Here is a 16899-nt window from a genome sequence, read left to right as displayed (position 1 = left end):
AGATGTGAAAGGCAACAGACGCGTTTGTTCTGTAATCTCGCTTTATTTATTGATTTTAACCTCTCATGAAATGACCTTTCTTATTTCTCACTTTTCTTCTCCATTTCTAGTTTCTCTTCTGTGTTTTCTCCGTGAATTCAATAGCTTTGATACTGCATTTCAAGTATGTTTCCTAATGCACAGCTAAACTAGCTTGGCCTCCTGTCTAAGATGGAGGTGGATTTGTCTGGTAATTGGGTTTACCGCTCTAGGTCTTTCTTTATTAGCTTGTGATTGTGTTTGTGGTCCTCTAGTCACAGGGAGACAGCAGTGTTTTATTCCTCAGACCTTGAGTAAATCATAATGCACACGTGAAGTAGTTCTTTTGTTATTTTATTACAACTACAGTGATCTATTGAATATATTTAGATACTTATTTAGACTTTTGATTTTATTTTTAAAGAAATGCAAGGACGCATGAAATTGATCAAAAGTGGCAGTATACACAGACTGTCATAATATTACAAAAGATTTTTATTTCAAATAAATGTTTCTTTTTTCACATTTTCTATTTATTAAAGACTTACAAATATGTAAAAAAGCAATGCTGTTTTCAACATTAATAGTAACACAATCAGCATATTAGAATGATTTCTGAAGGATCATGTGACACTGAGGACTGGAGCGATGATGCTAAAAAATCAGCTTTAATAAATAAATAAATAAATAAAAATCTAGAACATTTAAAAACAAAGGTGCTTCAAAAGGTTCTTCAAGTGATGCCACAGAAGAACCATTTTTGGTTCCACAAAGAACCATTCAGTCAAAGATTCTTTAAATAACCATTTCTTGCTTACCTTTTTATAATCTGAAGAACCTTATTTGCCTCAAAGAAACAGAAAGGTTCTTCAGATGTTAAAGGTTCTTTATGGAACCATTTAGACAAAAAGGTTCTTCTATGGCATTGTGAAGCACCTTTATTTTTAAGAGTGTGATTGAAGAGACTCGAAAGTAGGAGGGATGGTAGTACTCACATAGCCGACGTCACCAAAACTCGCCCCAGTCGACCTGACAGGGGCGCTGCAGCAATCAAAAGTACAAAATTGCTCATAACTCCTAAACCATTAGTTGTTGGAATCCTTGGCTCACACACAAAACACATGCCTTAAATTCGATCAGAAGCCTGGTGAAATTGTTGGGTATTTTGCATTTTTTTTTTGCCAAAACTACTTTTGCGAACTAGTCCTAGTCCAGTGCAAAAATATTCTCTGATATAACCTTTTTTTTAAGGGCGTAAACAAAGTGCATTGTGCAGTTCTGTATCATATGACAACTTTCCATTTCAGACAACTTTGCCTCCAGAACCATTGTTGTCAATCAAATCTTTATTAAATGATTGAGAAGATGTAAAAAACAAACTAATCCTAAGATTTTGCTCAATTTGAAAAGAAAAAAAAAAAAACAGTACAGTACAGTTCTCTGGACTCTCTAGGTCAATAATTATAAAAAAAAAAAAAAAAAAAAAAATGGATATAGCAGGGTTGTCTGAATTTGCCCAAAATCCTAAAGGAAAACACAAAACTTGGTGAGCACATGTGACAGGTGATTCTAAACAAGCATGCAAAGTTTTAAGGAGATCGGACCACAGCTGTCGCTGTAACAGTCATGCACATTACAAAACATAATATTTATATGGTAAATTACATGTATTTGGAAAAAAAAAGGCTTACTACCTAATGGCCCGGTTTCATAGACAGGGCTTAGCCTAAACCAGGATTAGGCCATTGTTGAAAAAAGACATTTAATTACTTTTTATAAGTTAGTGCAAGTTTCCTTCAGTCGAAACAGCTCAGGCTTCATTTTAGTCGAGGACAAGGCTTACGCCATGTCTGTGAAACTGGTGGAATGCCCTTTTTCATATGTGCTTAAATGCTTTAAAGTGCTTGAACCCCAGTAATCACTGCTTGCAGCAATTTTTTTTTTAAATATTACCAAGACCCAGCATTTTAAACAGTACTTTAAGTTGTAGCAAATAAAAAAAAATTAAAAATAAATAAATAAATAAATAAAGATAAAATAAAGTAAATAGCCCTGTTCTGTAAGATAATGATTTTAACACAGTCCATTTTAAACTTTGTGGTCTCTGTCCCACTTTTCAGTGGTCATTGTTCAATGTTTTTTGCTCACATCATTCATCCATGTCAATAAAAGCCTGAAGCCATGAAGCCTTCCAGAAAAAGTGATATAATTGACTGAGGAGAAGTTTTTTTTTTTTTTTAAACCAAGCATCAAGATACTTTTTACACCACAAAAAGGCTTGTTTTGCAAGCTTTTCTTGGTGTGATTGGAGTTAATGTGTGGGATTTGTTTGAGCTAAAGAATGAACAGAAATCAACAGACAAAAAAAGCAAGGGAATTATATATACACAGCCATAAATATCAGTAAAGACACAAATTAGTTTTTATGACATCTAGAGGTATCTATATATTAAACATTTACATGTATGCATTTGGTGGACACTTTAATGCAAAGTGCATTCACAGCATCACTTGAAAATAAAATAATTTTATAATGATTGTTGACCTTTTTTCTTCTTCTCTTTATTTAGTTTTTGATATGCATTTATACTAGAACAGTGCTGAAACATAGTCATATAACAGCTAAAAATATAATGTCTTATTAATATATATTCAAATATATTCATTTGCATATTCCACTTTTGGATGCAAAGCATTACTTTGCTTTAAGATCTATTAACTATATTTGCTATAGCTTCTGCCTCAATAAACTTCTAATTTCCTGCATATTAATGGTTGGTAAAGTAGTTGTTACGTTTAGGTATTTGATCTATATAACCAGTCTCTCATCCTTCTCTGATTCAGTCGCAATCCCATGATGACTTTTGATTACACAATATGTCAATAACTAGGGCTGTGCAAAAATATCGATGCATCTAACTATCGCGATAATTTCTTTTACGATAGTGTTTCGACAGTCCAACCTCAAGTATCAATCCAAGTTGTGCCAAACGACCTCCTACTCCGCTCCAGTAGATGTCGCTAACTCGCTATGAACAAAACGCTAAGCAGTACGGTATCAGAAGTAAGCAAGAGTGAGCATGGCGGAAAATATAAAAGCGCCTCCAGCTTTTAGAGCTGATGTGTGGCTGCACTTTGGTTTTAACACTATACCAGGGAGTACTGAATTAGACAAAAAAAAAAATGCCATTTGTAAGCTTTGCAAATCCAGTGTTTCCCCTACCATTATCTTAGGGGGGGCGACACCCCCCGCCCCCCTTGAACGTCAAGTTCATTTTATTTTCGATATAACGCCAAATCACAATAGAAGTCATTTAAGGTTATCTTTCCTATAGAACAGGTCTATACATAGTTATTTTATTAAACAAACTAAACTGCCTTATGTTATTTATCTTATTTACACGAAGGCATGTCTCTTCATGTCTTTCTGTCTCTACATGGTCGCGCGTTTACAATGTCTGCTCCGCGAAAACACGGACGGATCGCGGACTACATTCATAAAAACCGAATTTACTATAGCGCGGGATGCCACCAAATCGTCAATTTTTGATTAAAAAAATTAAGAGTTGGTCTGTCACTTAATTCAAATCGCGATATTGACTAGTGTTTGTCAAAACTGAAATGCAAAAAGACCGTTTCAATATGAATCCTGCATGTTCCTTTTGCCTCTGTATGTATGAATGGCGGAGACGCGTTTTTTTTACTACACGCATACTGAAGCACGCTTGATGCTCCTGCTAATTTTTGGCCTTTGCATCTCACATGAACAGATAAACTCAATCTCCATTCTCCAAAGCTGCTGTGAGTGTCACTTTTACCATTTCATTTGAGAAAGCATCATATCACGGCAACCTGTCAAAATAAAAGTATGGTTTAACATGTAACAGAAGAATATTAGTCTTGTATTACTTTTGTACAGTATAATGTAAGTGTTTATATATTCCTATTTAAATAATTGACATAAAAAAAATATTACAACAAGATTAACCACTTAATTGTAGAAAAAAAACGTTTTAAACTGAATATAATTTTTCTTCCATGTATTGATTTTAACAGTAAACCTCTGTTTGTTTGCCAAAAATTAAAAGGGTTTATTTTTCATTTGATTAAAAATAAATAAATGTTTATGCTTTCATTTGATTATCAGAAAAATTAAAACACAAGAATTTCTAAAAAAAAAAAAAAAAGAAAGAAAAAGAAAAAGATTGTTGAGCCCTATTGTTCAAAATGTTAAGTTTTGGACTTGTTTTTTCACTGAAATAAATGTTTTCGTTATTACACAAAGTAGGCTAAAGTGTTGAGAAAAAGTAACGTTGGCTACTCTGTTCAATCACACTGTGCAGTTCTAATGAATTGGAATGGATGGAAAATAAATTGGAATTGGAATTTTAATTCGCCTACCGACTTTATCAAGTTGTCAAGTGACATGCATACTAATACAAACTATTGCAATATATCACACTATTTTTTGTATCGCAATATATTGTGATATAGTGTATCGTGATATGTACCGTATCGTGAGGCCCTTGCCAATACACAGAAATACCTCCTGACGAACCAATTGACCAAATAAGATCTGACTTGCTCTAATCGCTAATTAAACCAGGCATCACTAATCACGAGGCCTGCATCTCCCTAAACACAAGTCAGGTCCACTCCAGCAAACGCTCTCCTCTGTTGAATGAGATGTGTTACACGTGTATCTCTGAATGGCTGGAATTGAATATATAATGTTTTAAGAGTCCAGATGGCGTCTCTACGGAGCTCTGAGCTGTTAGCGTGACCAGATCCAGCTCACAGGGATGAGAGCGAGTCTCAACATAGACTGACACATCACAGAGCTTTATGGATGTCACGGCATTCATTAAGCACAGACGAATCATGAAAAATAGTTTCATAACTGTCGTTCTGTTTTATTAGGGTCATTAAATGCAAGTTGTTGAAATACAAGGTGACACTGAAAAGTCTTTGTCAAAGTATGAATTAGTGGTGGGCAATATGGCAGAAAATATCCAGATTCACGATTTTATCATGATTCTTAGTCATGTTGGTTTTACTATTTAACAAGTTGTCTGAGCAGAACAGCCTTAAAAAAAAAAACAAAGCCTTTCAAGGTAGGTTCATGGAGCTCTCAATAGTTCCAAACAACTCCGCGCTGTCAATGTGTTTGAATGGGTTTAAGTAGGATTGACAGCAGTTTTACTATATTTGCAGCAATTTCGAGTAATTATTAACACATAATATGCATTGATTGTGTATTGACAACTACTCTGAATACGCTTTACAATCGCATTTTATATTGGGGAATGATAAAGAGACACAATTAATATGTATCATACTCTTTGGCAGTCAAATGTGACCAAACACCTTAAGTGTAACTTTTATTCAATTAAATAATCGTAATATACAGTTCAGATCTATTTAGTTAATATTTTGAGGAGTTTACTAAATAATATGTGCGAAAATGATCCTGACCATTTAAAAGATAACATTTTCTAATATAGTATTTATATTACAGTTAGTGTAATATTTAGGGTTAAATACATTTGAATGTGTATTTGGACATGATCAAACACTCATTTTTTTTATAAACATTCATTTTTTTTTATAAATGTTTCGATTTAACGATTTAATGTAAAAAAAAAAGAAGTAATTTACTTGTGTTATTTTATGATATTTAAATATACGTGAATATTATAAAAGGCACGCAAATATGGCATTTAACATAATAGAAAAGATGAAAATAGTGTTTAAAAAAACACCAGGCAACCAGTTGCATTCAGCATACATTTTTATTGTATTTCTTGAATGCAGTCTTTACTGAAACTCATTCAACCTCCTATAGGGAGAAAAAGATTGCAAAAAGACTAAAAACTTAAAAATATGACAAGTAGTATCTGGTTATGGTCGCTATTACGGTGTTTCTCACGTCATCTAACTGCAATTACAGTATAACTGTTTATTTTTTAACGATAAACATTAATTATAACATGCTTCATAGAATACCACTACTGGCCAGTTTTTCGAGAGGTCAACTGATGCATTGAAATGTAAAAAAAAAATGCAGTAATTTCTTCAATTTACCGGCGACTGTGCTTGAGAAGCGCGGAAATGAATGGACTTCTATGGAGGAACTATTGGTTGTTTGGAACTATTGGCCGCTCCATGACACGCTTTACTTCCGCATTCCTCAGTTCCTATGGAAGCCTATGGGAGTGTCGCAATTCTGTTTCTCTATGGCTCTGAAGGTAACACAGTATGAAATAAAAAAAGAATGGCAGATATTTAGGCCAAAGTGAGTGAAGATAAAAATCTCTGTCATTGTGTTATCATTGTTATTTAAAAATAAAAGCAAAGATCTTGACAATACAAATTAACACAATACAAATAAAACAAACAGTGCTTTATTTTCCAGGTACAATAGGTGTATTTAGCAGTAGCATTCAATAAATTGAATTGACTAATATAAAAAGTGAATCACTATATACTTATACACTATACGCATCAATTGTACAGTGATTCTTCTTAAAGCAACTGTGTTAAAGTTCTTCAGTCAAGAGCAGTGAGAGAGTTTCCGCTTTTTTTTTTTTTTTTTTGCTTTTTTATTAACATAAAAATAATAGTTCGCCCAAAAATAAAAATTCTCTCTGTCAATTACTTTAACTTTAGACATAAGCAGCTGTGTTTATATGTAAACCTTGTGTGTTTTGACAATATGTGACCCTGGACCACAAAACCAGTCTTAAGTCGCTGGGGTATATTTGTAGCAATAGCCAATACATTGCATGGGTCAAAATTATAGATTTTTCTTTTATGCCAAAAATCATTAGGAAATTAAGTAAAGATCATGTTCCATGAAGATTTTTTGTAAAATTCCTACTGTAAACATATCAAAATGTCATTTTTGATTAGTAATATGCATTGTTAAGAACTTAATTTGGACAACTTTAAAGGTGATTTTCTCAGTATTTTGATTTTTTGCACCCTCAGATTCCAGATTTTCAAATAGTTGTATCTCGGCCAAATATTGTCCTATCCTAACAAACCATATATCAATAGAAAGCTTATTTATTGAGCTTTCTTATATATATATACATCTCAGTTTTGTAAAATTTAACCTTATGACTGGTTTTGTGGTCCAGGGTCACATATTAGTGGAGTCAGACGTGATACATAACTTTAATTTATTAGGCGCTATTTGGCAGGCTTTTAGTATGCGCACACTTCCTACTGTACATGCAATGGAGAATCGCATATTGGAACAGCATGCCTATGAAATGTTTAACCAGCAATATTTAAAAGCAAATAATGTTCTTTTGTGATTGTGAATAAGTGAAGTGTCCTGTAAGTGTAACTCTACAGCTGAGTTAACACTGATGTGAATGTATTTAGCGTTGCACAAATATGTTGAGACAGATCTGCAGCTGATAGAATCGCACAATACTACAATATTTCTTCAAAAGCAGATCGTGGAGACATTTTTATCGTCCACACCTAGTATGAATATTAAAACACAACACTTGTTTGCATCTAAAAATATTAGTATATGTATTAAGGAATAAACAAAGGGTAAAAACAGTGTCTAACTTTTTTATAAGCTAAACAAACAATAATAATTTGTAAAGTGACAATGAACAAAGAGCTCACTGTTTGTGAAAAAGCCTATTAATGTATTATCAGGGTAGAGACTACAATCTTTAAATTATGAATTAACTACAAACTAATCATTTGCAAATGAAGTGTATGCAATGGTTGTGAGAGATGTGTGAGATGACAGATCTTTTTTGTATGTTTTTGTGTGAAGCTGTAGGCATGTTTGGCCGTCAGGGAGATTCTGGGTCAGAAATGGACGATGACACTCAACTCAAGTTCTACACGGAGCACAGGGGCCGGCGTCGAAGCAAAGGTAATTGACCTTCATTTACAAAGAAGAAGTACACTCTTAAAAAATAAAGGTGCTTTAAAAGGTTCTTCACAGTGATGCCATAGAAGAACCATTTTTAGTTCCACAAAGAACCATTCAGTCAAAGGTTCTTTAAAGAACCATCTCTTTCTTACCTTTTTATGATCTGAAGAACCTGATTTTACCACAAAGAACCTTTTGTGAAACAGAAAGGTTCTTCAGGGAACCATTTAGACAAAAAGGTTCTTCTATGGCATCTTGAAGCACCTTTATTTTTAAGAGTGTAGGAACCCCTGCTGTTAACAAGTTAGCATTACTCCACTATAGACGTTCTTATTTGTTTTAGTTGAGTCAATAAATGCAGAATGTACCATAGTGTCTTTTACCTTCATTTTATAAAGAGCTTAAGGCGCCTTCCACGAATAGAGTACACACAAAAGAGCCTGAAAATATTAAAATGAGTGAATCTTTTCTAGCAGTAGTCAGCCAAAATGTGTTTGTGTGAAGTCAAATATAGCACATAATAGCTATACTGCACTGTGCACAGAAAAAAGCTAAAATATGTGAAAAGTCCTACATGTAACAGGACAAACATTTATAGCAACCTCATATGAATATTTCCGAATCAGAAGCCAAAGACATCCAAAGAATGACAATCCTATACAGAATTATCTGAAACAAGGTCTTGATAGAACTCATTGATGCTTAAAGAATAACTAAAATGCAACCTGGGCTGTTTTTTTTTACTGTAAACGAGACAAACTTATATCTAAAAGCATAATTACGACAAACGAGCCGTTTTTGAGATTGACCGTGATTTCATTTTGTGGTCAAATGGCCGGTGAATGGGAGTACTAGGGGCATAAATTTGAGCGCATCAAAATCAATATTTTTACAACACTAAGAAGGCTTGACACACCATGAAACTTTGCTCGAAATATCACCTGGGTCTCTACACATGAACTCCATTATTGAGAACATTGTTTGTGTACACAGAGTTTACTAAAAAGAAAGGTTTTGAACAACTCACTTTCACTGTTTGGGTTTCCGCTCGCAGCCGTCTTGCCAGTCAAGAAGTGCCGATCTCCGAATGCAAACGAATGGACTCCATAGGATGAAATATTAGGCTTATACGAGGCTCTTTTTACAACTAGAAGGTTAATATTGTTTTTCGCTTGCGACAAAACAACGAATTAGCCGTGCATTTATATGGAAATATGCTTTAGGAGCTATCCATCTTTACTCTCCTCGCATTCGGAGATCGACACTTCTTGACTGGCAAGACGGCTGCGAGCGGAAACCCAAACAGTGTAAGTGAGTTGTTCAAAACCTTTCTTTTTAGTAAACTCTGTGTACACAAACAATGTTCTCAGTGCTCGAGTTCATGTGTAGAGACCCAGGCAATACTTCGAGCAAAGTTTCATGGTGTGTCGAGCCTTCTTAGTGTTGTAAAAATATTGATTTTGATGCGCTCAAAGTTATGCCCCTAGTACTCCCATTCACCGGCCATTGACCGCAAAACGAAATCACGGTCGATCTCAAAAACGGCTCGTTTGTCGTAATTATGCTTTTAGATATAATTTTGTCTCGTTTACAGTAAAAAAAAAAAAAAACTGCCCAGGTTGCATTTTGGCAATAGTTATCCTTTAAGAGAGGCACTAAGTATACTTTTAAAAAGTAATAATGTCAAATTAAAAGTTACATTCTAAATCATTATGCTTTAATAATCATTAGTCAGTACACTAACACAGTCCACAGTCCACAAGAAGTACTCTTGTTTTGATGTGTTCACTAACATACAAAACACATGCAAAGTTCTTGATTATAATTTACTTGCAGTGTGTTGTTTACGATGATGGCAGTTTAGTTCCACGTAAAAATAAAAGAAAAATAAATCTAAGATTAAGAATTTAAATTTTAATATTTCAAGAATATAGTAGAAATTATGGGAATAAGGTCGAAATTTCAAGAAAAAAGTAAAAAAAAAAATGTCAACAATAACGTCAAAATTATGAGAATAAGGTTTAAATGTTTCGAAAATAAAGTAAAAATTGCTCAAATAAATTTGAAGTCTTTCGAGAATAAAGTCAAAATATTTTTAAGAATAAAATTTAAATTATGAGATTAAATGTATACTATTTTGAGAGTATATTCTAGCCTTTTGCGGATGCAAATGGCCTGGATTAGGGGCACTGGGAAATATTTTAAAGTCTCAGCTTTCAAAATCTATCACATTTATAGAGAAATACAAACAATAAGTCTTTTACAATAATGTGTTTTTCACACTCTTTAATGTGACATGACAGATCACTGTATTTGCTTCAGTTTAAGTGGCAAGTGAGCGATTACAGTGAGACATTTGTTTCATTTCATTAAATTAGGCTATACTGTTTTTCCATTCCTTCTGATGTTTTTTTTCACAATTATATCATGCTATAAACTTGAAATACTGTATTGCATGATAAAACTGACAGAATTCGAAAGCTCAGCTGTGTTATATTAAAAGCAACAAAGCACAAAATTATTGCAATTACTGGTTGCCTGTCATGCTACAAATAATAAATGGAAGCATTAAATATTATTCCCAATTATTTACTGTATTATACCGTGAATAAAACAGCTTGTGAATAGTCACTTATATGCCTCAGACAAGACAACAATAAAACTTACGTTAACAAATTGGAGTCCACTTTAACCTTTAAAACATTTTATTGTTGTTTTTAATTAAATACATGTGAGGAATGAAAGATTAAATGCCACAGATGTTTTTGCGGAGTAGGTGGTGGATTTTTTTGTACAAAGAAAACAGTACAGTTTAATTAAACTAATGTCTCATTGTAATCGAAAAGACAATTGATTCACATGAATGCAGCGATCTGTCCCTCCACATTAAAGAGCGTGAAAAACACATTATTGCAAGACACGATGTTTGTATTTTGCTATAAAAATGACTGATTTTTAAAGCTGAGACTACTAAAAGTACCAAAAGCACAAAGCTTATTGCTTTTATTAGGGGACTGGTGCACTGCAAATAGGCCTAATGAATGCAGTCAAAAACATGAAATATTGTTTCCAAACATACTGTCCCTGCGAGTATAATACATTGTATGATTTCTGCTAAAAAATCCCTTATATATTCAAATAAATTCCAATGGCCTGAAATTTTAGATTTATATATATATATATTTTTTTTTTTAATGTGGCACTAAAACGCCGCCATAGTTTATTTTAATATCTAATATTAAATTATTATCTGTACAATGATTAATATTTTTTTAAATGTTAAATGATATATATTTGGTTACACTTACTTTTATGGTTTCCTTATTTCAGTGTAATTATACACTTAAGTGCTATTATATTAATAGATTAACTACATGTACATACACACTCTAAAAAAATGTATGGTTTCTAGTAAAAATATAAAATAAATATCTGATTTCATGATTTAATTAACCCTTTTAAGTTGCAAACATTCTTTTAGTGATATCAGCTGACATAATAATTCTGATGATGTGTGTTTTGGGTTTATTCTAACATCTTTAATTCCAATAATGGCCACACATATTTGTTTTTAGAACAGCAAAATCTACGTTATATTGAGTCACGCAATGGACCCGAGTTTGGAAGGGTGTGTATTTTCAATAAAATGAAGGAAATAATTGAATAGTGGAAATGAAAGTGCCTTTGAGGTGTTTATGGGTTAGGGTTAGGTGTAGGAAGGGCTTTATTGTACCAATAAGGCAGGATCCATTTCATAATTTAAATAAAAATGATAATTTACACTCAATATGTTATTATTGCAAACTGATTTATAATGTTCTACAGTACTGAGGTGCAGATATCTGCCACTAAGTATTATAAATAACATCTAACTAATACTATTGCAAAGAAAATACTGCTATTTTTACATAGTGTAAATAGAATCGTTATTTCCACTTAGTGTAAATTGGATATCGCTGAGAAAACATTATATTCAATTTGTACTTAAATCTGTTCTTTTAAAATGTATTATTCAGAACACATGTTTATGATGATATTAAGCCTCTTTATTTAAAAAAAGAACACTATAATTTCATGTGAAAAAAACAAACAAACAAAATCTAAGTACTTTTTCAGGTTAAGCATTCCTTTCAAAGACTTACCCAGCTAACTAAGTGTCATCTAAGGTGGGTTTTGTTTGAAGTAATTTAAGTCACATCAGGGTCATTATTCACCGTGTGGTTCTTTTCTGAATGCACACTGACCCTTTTTTTTTTTTTTATTGCTGTTCAATGTCCCGCTGCTGTATATAAGCGCTGCAGCACATGCTGATGTGATTTCACTTCACAGATCAACCTGAGCTGCTTATTTGTTTTTACACAAATAAAGTGGCAAATATTTGTTATCTAAAAATGGAAAGATATATGAGCATTTTGGGACACTGTGAAAACAAATTCAGGATGATGTGACTGATGCGGCATTACACAGGCCTTCAGTAGGCAAACGTGCTGCTGGTTTGTTGACATCCACAAGAGAATATTACCAAATATGTACTGTATTTTTAGAAAGTGACACTGTTTAAACCATGGTTATTATAAATTTTAAATCAATCAATTAATCAATCAATCAGTTACTTGATGTTAATGTTACTTTAAATACATTTAATGTAAAACTTTATTATTATTATTATTATTTTTACAAGGCAAAAACAGACAGCAAACCAACTAAAACTTGAAGTGAAAACACAAAATATACAAATAAAATATAATTCGGAGTATTCACAAAAAGTATGTTTAGTGATATTAAATTAACACTGCTTTAAACATCTACTATTGAATGTTGAAGTTGCAGCATGGTTGCAGAATCAGTGCAGCAGATCACATCGCATAACTAAAGGAACATATCAAAATAAGTCAAACTGGAAATTGGTTTTTCGGGAACAAAGTTCTCTCTATGTACAGATCTGGCCATTAAAAATGCGTCTATTTTCACGCGGCAGCCTGCAATTCGGCACGCGTGGGCACGCGTCCTGCCGCAGCGGCTTTTTTAGATTTTTTTACAACGTTGTTGCACTTCATATAATATCCACCAGGTGGCGCAAGGAACAACATTCTGTAGCCAAACACCATGGCCAGCTCTAGGGGGCGTTGGTCACAAATACCAGTACAATAGTTCAATGATTCCTCTTTCCTGAAATTATGGTTCAAACCAATAGCAAAAAGATAGCCTATTCATAAGCAGGTGCAGTTGTATTGTTATTTTGTTTTCTTTCTTTGTTTTCCTGACGAACATTTATTAGACTGCATCGGAAACAGAAATGTTAATTTCGGTTATTTTATTTCTCCAACCGACAACTGACGTAAACCGCTAAATTCGTTTTCAGGGATTAATTATACACAAGCAAGAAGCAGCATAAACATCAGAACCTCACGTGCAGAGCTTATGCACAGAGAAAAACCCAACAAACCTATATATAATAATAAATAAAATAGGCCCACATAAGAAATATATGTTTTTCTTTTCTGAATGAATAATAATTTAACAAATTAATAAGTAGCAAGCCTATATGCAGAATTTTAGGCAATTTCTGTGATGCGCCCTTAAACCAGCATCTTGTTTCCATTTTTTTTTTTTTTTTTTACAAATAGCCTACACGTTTTTTTTTTGTTTTTTTTTTATTTTTATTGTGATTGTACACAAATAACAGAAATATGTAAAATATCATAGTTTTAAGCAATGCCGTACTCTTGAACGAGTATTGTAAGCTGTATCCACTTTATTAAGGGGAAAAAAACCAAGTGATCCTGACGGCACCGCAGGCAGTTAAATAACTCGACAACTTTCACCTTCACAATAACATACATTATATATTTCAGCGTTTTAAAGCAACATCAAATTAAGATATGCATGTTTAAGAGGTAGTTCGTCTTTTTCTTTTTCTAAGATACACAATTTTAGATACACTGACAATTAATTTGAGTAGAGACAGATAGAAATGGGAAGGATAAATATAAACTACAGTATTTTTGCGATTTTGGTGCTTAGAAATTTATTCTAAGCGGGCCGCGGGCGAATAATATAGTTAATATAGCGCGGAGCGGGTGGATGCGGAATAAAACCTCGTGGAAGCGGGACTGGAAAAGCACTTTGTTATATCCTATAGACTATTTAGATACTTCATCATCAAGCAAAAATTTATTCATAAGCAGGAGCAGTTTTATTATTATTTTCTTTTATTTTTTTCCTGTTGAACTTTTATTAGACTGCATTGATAATAGAAATGTTAATTTCTGTTTTTTTTTTTTCCAAAGGACAACCGACGCGTTTAGTTATTATTAACGACAAGATTGTCTTAAATTACATTTAAATTGAATCGTGGCTGTGACACATTAATAACAGTTAAATTCGTTTTGAGGGGTTAATTGTACACAAGCAAAAAGCAGCATAAACATCAGAACATCACGCGCAGATCTTATGCACAGAGAAAACCCAAAAAAGCTGTATGTAAAATAAATAAAAATGCCCATATGCGAAATATAAATTTCTTAATGAATAATAATTTAACAAAACGAAATAAAATAAAATTAATAAGTAGCAAGCCTATATGCAGAATTGTAGGCAATTTCTGTGACGCGCCCTTGAACCAGCATCTTGTTTACATTTTTTTTTTTTTTTACAAATAGCATACACATCTGTTTTTTCATTGTGATTGTACACAAGTAACAGAAATATGTAAAATAGCATAGTTTTGAGCAATCCCTTACTCTTGAACGAGTATTGTAAGCTGTATCCACTTAATTAAAGGGGGAAAAAAACGTGATCCTGACGGCGCCGCAGGCAGTTAAATAACTGGACCACTTTCACCTTCAGAATAAAATACATTATATATTTCAGCGTTTTAAAGCAACATCAAATTAAGATATGCATGTTTAAGAGGTAGTTCCTCTTTTTCTTTTTCTAAGATACACAATTTTAGATACACTGACAATTAATTTGAGTAGAGAGGAATAGAAATGGAGAGGTTAAATATAAACTACTGTTTTTATAGAGTTAAAAATTAATTAATTAATTTATTAGTATTATTACTATTATTATTTTGATTTGTTTTTGCGATTTTGGTGCTTAGAAATTTATTCTAAGCGGGCAGCGGGCGAATAATATAGTTAATATAGCGGGAGCGGGTGGATGCGGAATAAAACCTTGTGGAATCGGGATTGGAAAAGCACTTTATTGTTATATCCTGTAGACTATACTTCATCATCAAGCATGGGCGTCGGGAGCAAAAAAAATGTGGGTGGGTCCTCCCCCAGAAAAATAAATACTTTAGTATATGCCATTTTCTGTAGTCTGGTGCCTTTTATTTAATGTTTTTACACAATGCAAATACTCCATATTTACAAATATTACAAAAGACGGCTGTTCTGCAACATTTTCAGTGGCGTAAGTGATAATACGAGTAACACATCGTTTTTGACGCGGGAGACCCGAGTTCGCATCCGCCTTATGGTGAAATCATTTTCGAAATCGTCTCCCTTTTCACTTATATCACATCGGAAAGGCATTTGTTTATTTGTTAATTAATGAAATAATTGAAAAGTTGAAATAAAGTATCAACTAGGGTTAGGTCACCTACCGTAAGTGTATCTGAGCACTATACTGTACTTTTAGGAGTGTTAATAATTAATTTTATTATTATTATTATTATTATTGTCTTTAGATTTGTTCTTACATTTTGATGCCGTACATTATTATGACGCACTGCCCATGCAGTTTTTTTTTTTTTTTTTTCTTAAAAACTAATTGAAGTGAAAGGGAAGAAACCCATGTAGATTTGGCCTAATGTCCATAAATACTATAGCCTAGTATTGTATCCTAATATAGAAAATAATTTAGACAAATAAACAGAAGGCTCACTTTTGAAAACAATAAAGCTTAGCCTATATGACTGACAACGAATACAACAATTGTTAAGTATCAAAAGTGCTCCAGTGAGTTATGCAATTTTTTTCCACCTTTTTTTCTTTTTCTTTTTTTTTTAAAGTGGAAAAGTAGTTCTTCTATTTCGGAGAAGTTCATTAAGTCTGTCTCTTAACAGCTTCCAGTCACGAACTGCGGGTACTCCGACCAACGATCAGTAAAAGTTTTTTTTTTTTTTTTTTTTTTTATTCATCTTTAAACTACGGTGCCCGCCAGGGGACACCTTCGGTTCACTTATGTTTGTCGTGGCCACGACATATAAACTCGTGGGAACATGATATTATGTTGTGGCCACGAGATATTAATTCGTGGGAACCTCATATTAACTCGTGGGAACGTGATATTATGTCGTGGCCACAAGATCATTTTGTCGAGGTAACGACATCCTTATGTCGTGGCCACAAGATGCGATGATGAGGGAACGAGATCCATTTCTCGTGGCCACAACTTCTTATGTTGAGGAAACAACATGCATTTCTCGTGGGCACGAGTTTTAATGCATAAACAAACCTGCGTGACCATAGTAACCCAGGATTAGCCTATCAGAGATAGGTTTATTAATATTTTATTTTTAATTAAGAAATTATTATATTAATTGTTACAGAAATTGTTACAATATTAAATTATTATATTAACAATGGGCGATGCTGTATATGCGAATGCTGATGCTGTCTGTGCGCGATGTAGACAGTATATTCAAAAGTTTATCATGAATAAATATTACATAAAGTACATCAAATAAAATAGCCCTACAGGAAACATTTTATCCCACAGTCTTGTCCATTAACTGATCCTCCTCTTTCCGTAATATTTTTATTATTCGTTTATATTCGTTATTTTCCCCTTCATTTCGATCTCCTTAACGTTCTGAATGTAGGTTCTATGACTGGGATTTTTTCAGTTCAAAGGCTGAATTTAACATATATTGTATTTTATTTAGTCTAATTAATAGACAAATATAGTGTTTCAGTGAAGAGTGAATTATTCACGTAGTTTCATTTGGAAATCATTTATCGTCA

At 33.0% G+C, this 16899-nt stretch overlaps 1 protein-coding gene across 1 annotated transcript in view; it reads left to right on the top strand.

Moving 5' to 3' along the window:
• The window catches only part of LOC141334403 (astrotactin-2), a 157654-nt gene extending 149722 nt beyond the window's left edge, over positions 1-7932 (top strand). The window contains exon 5 of the mRNA XM_073839465.1: positions 7823-7932. Within this exon, the coding sequence (XP_073695566.1) occupies positions 7823-7932 (110 nt within the window). The remainder of the gene's footprint in view (positions 1-7822) is intronic.
• The last annotated feature ends 8967 nt before the right edge of the window (positions 7933-16899 follow it).

Source organism: Garra rufa, chromosome 5 (assembly GCF_049309525.1).
Source record: "Garra rufa chromosome 5, GarRuf1.0, whole genome shotgun sequence".
Taxonomy (NCBI): Eukaryota; Metazoa; Chordata; class Actinopteri; order Cypriniformes; family Cyprinidae; genus Garra; species Garra rufa.
This window is presented reverse-complemented; position numbering and strand designations above follow the sequence as displayed.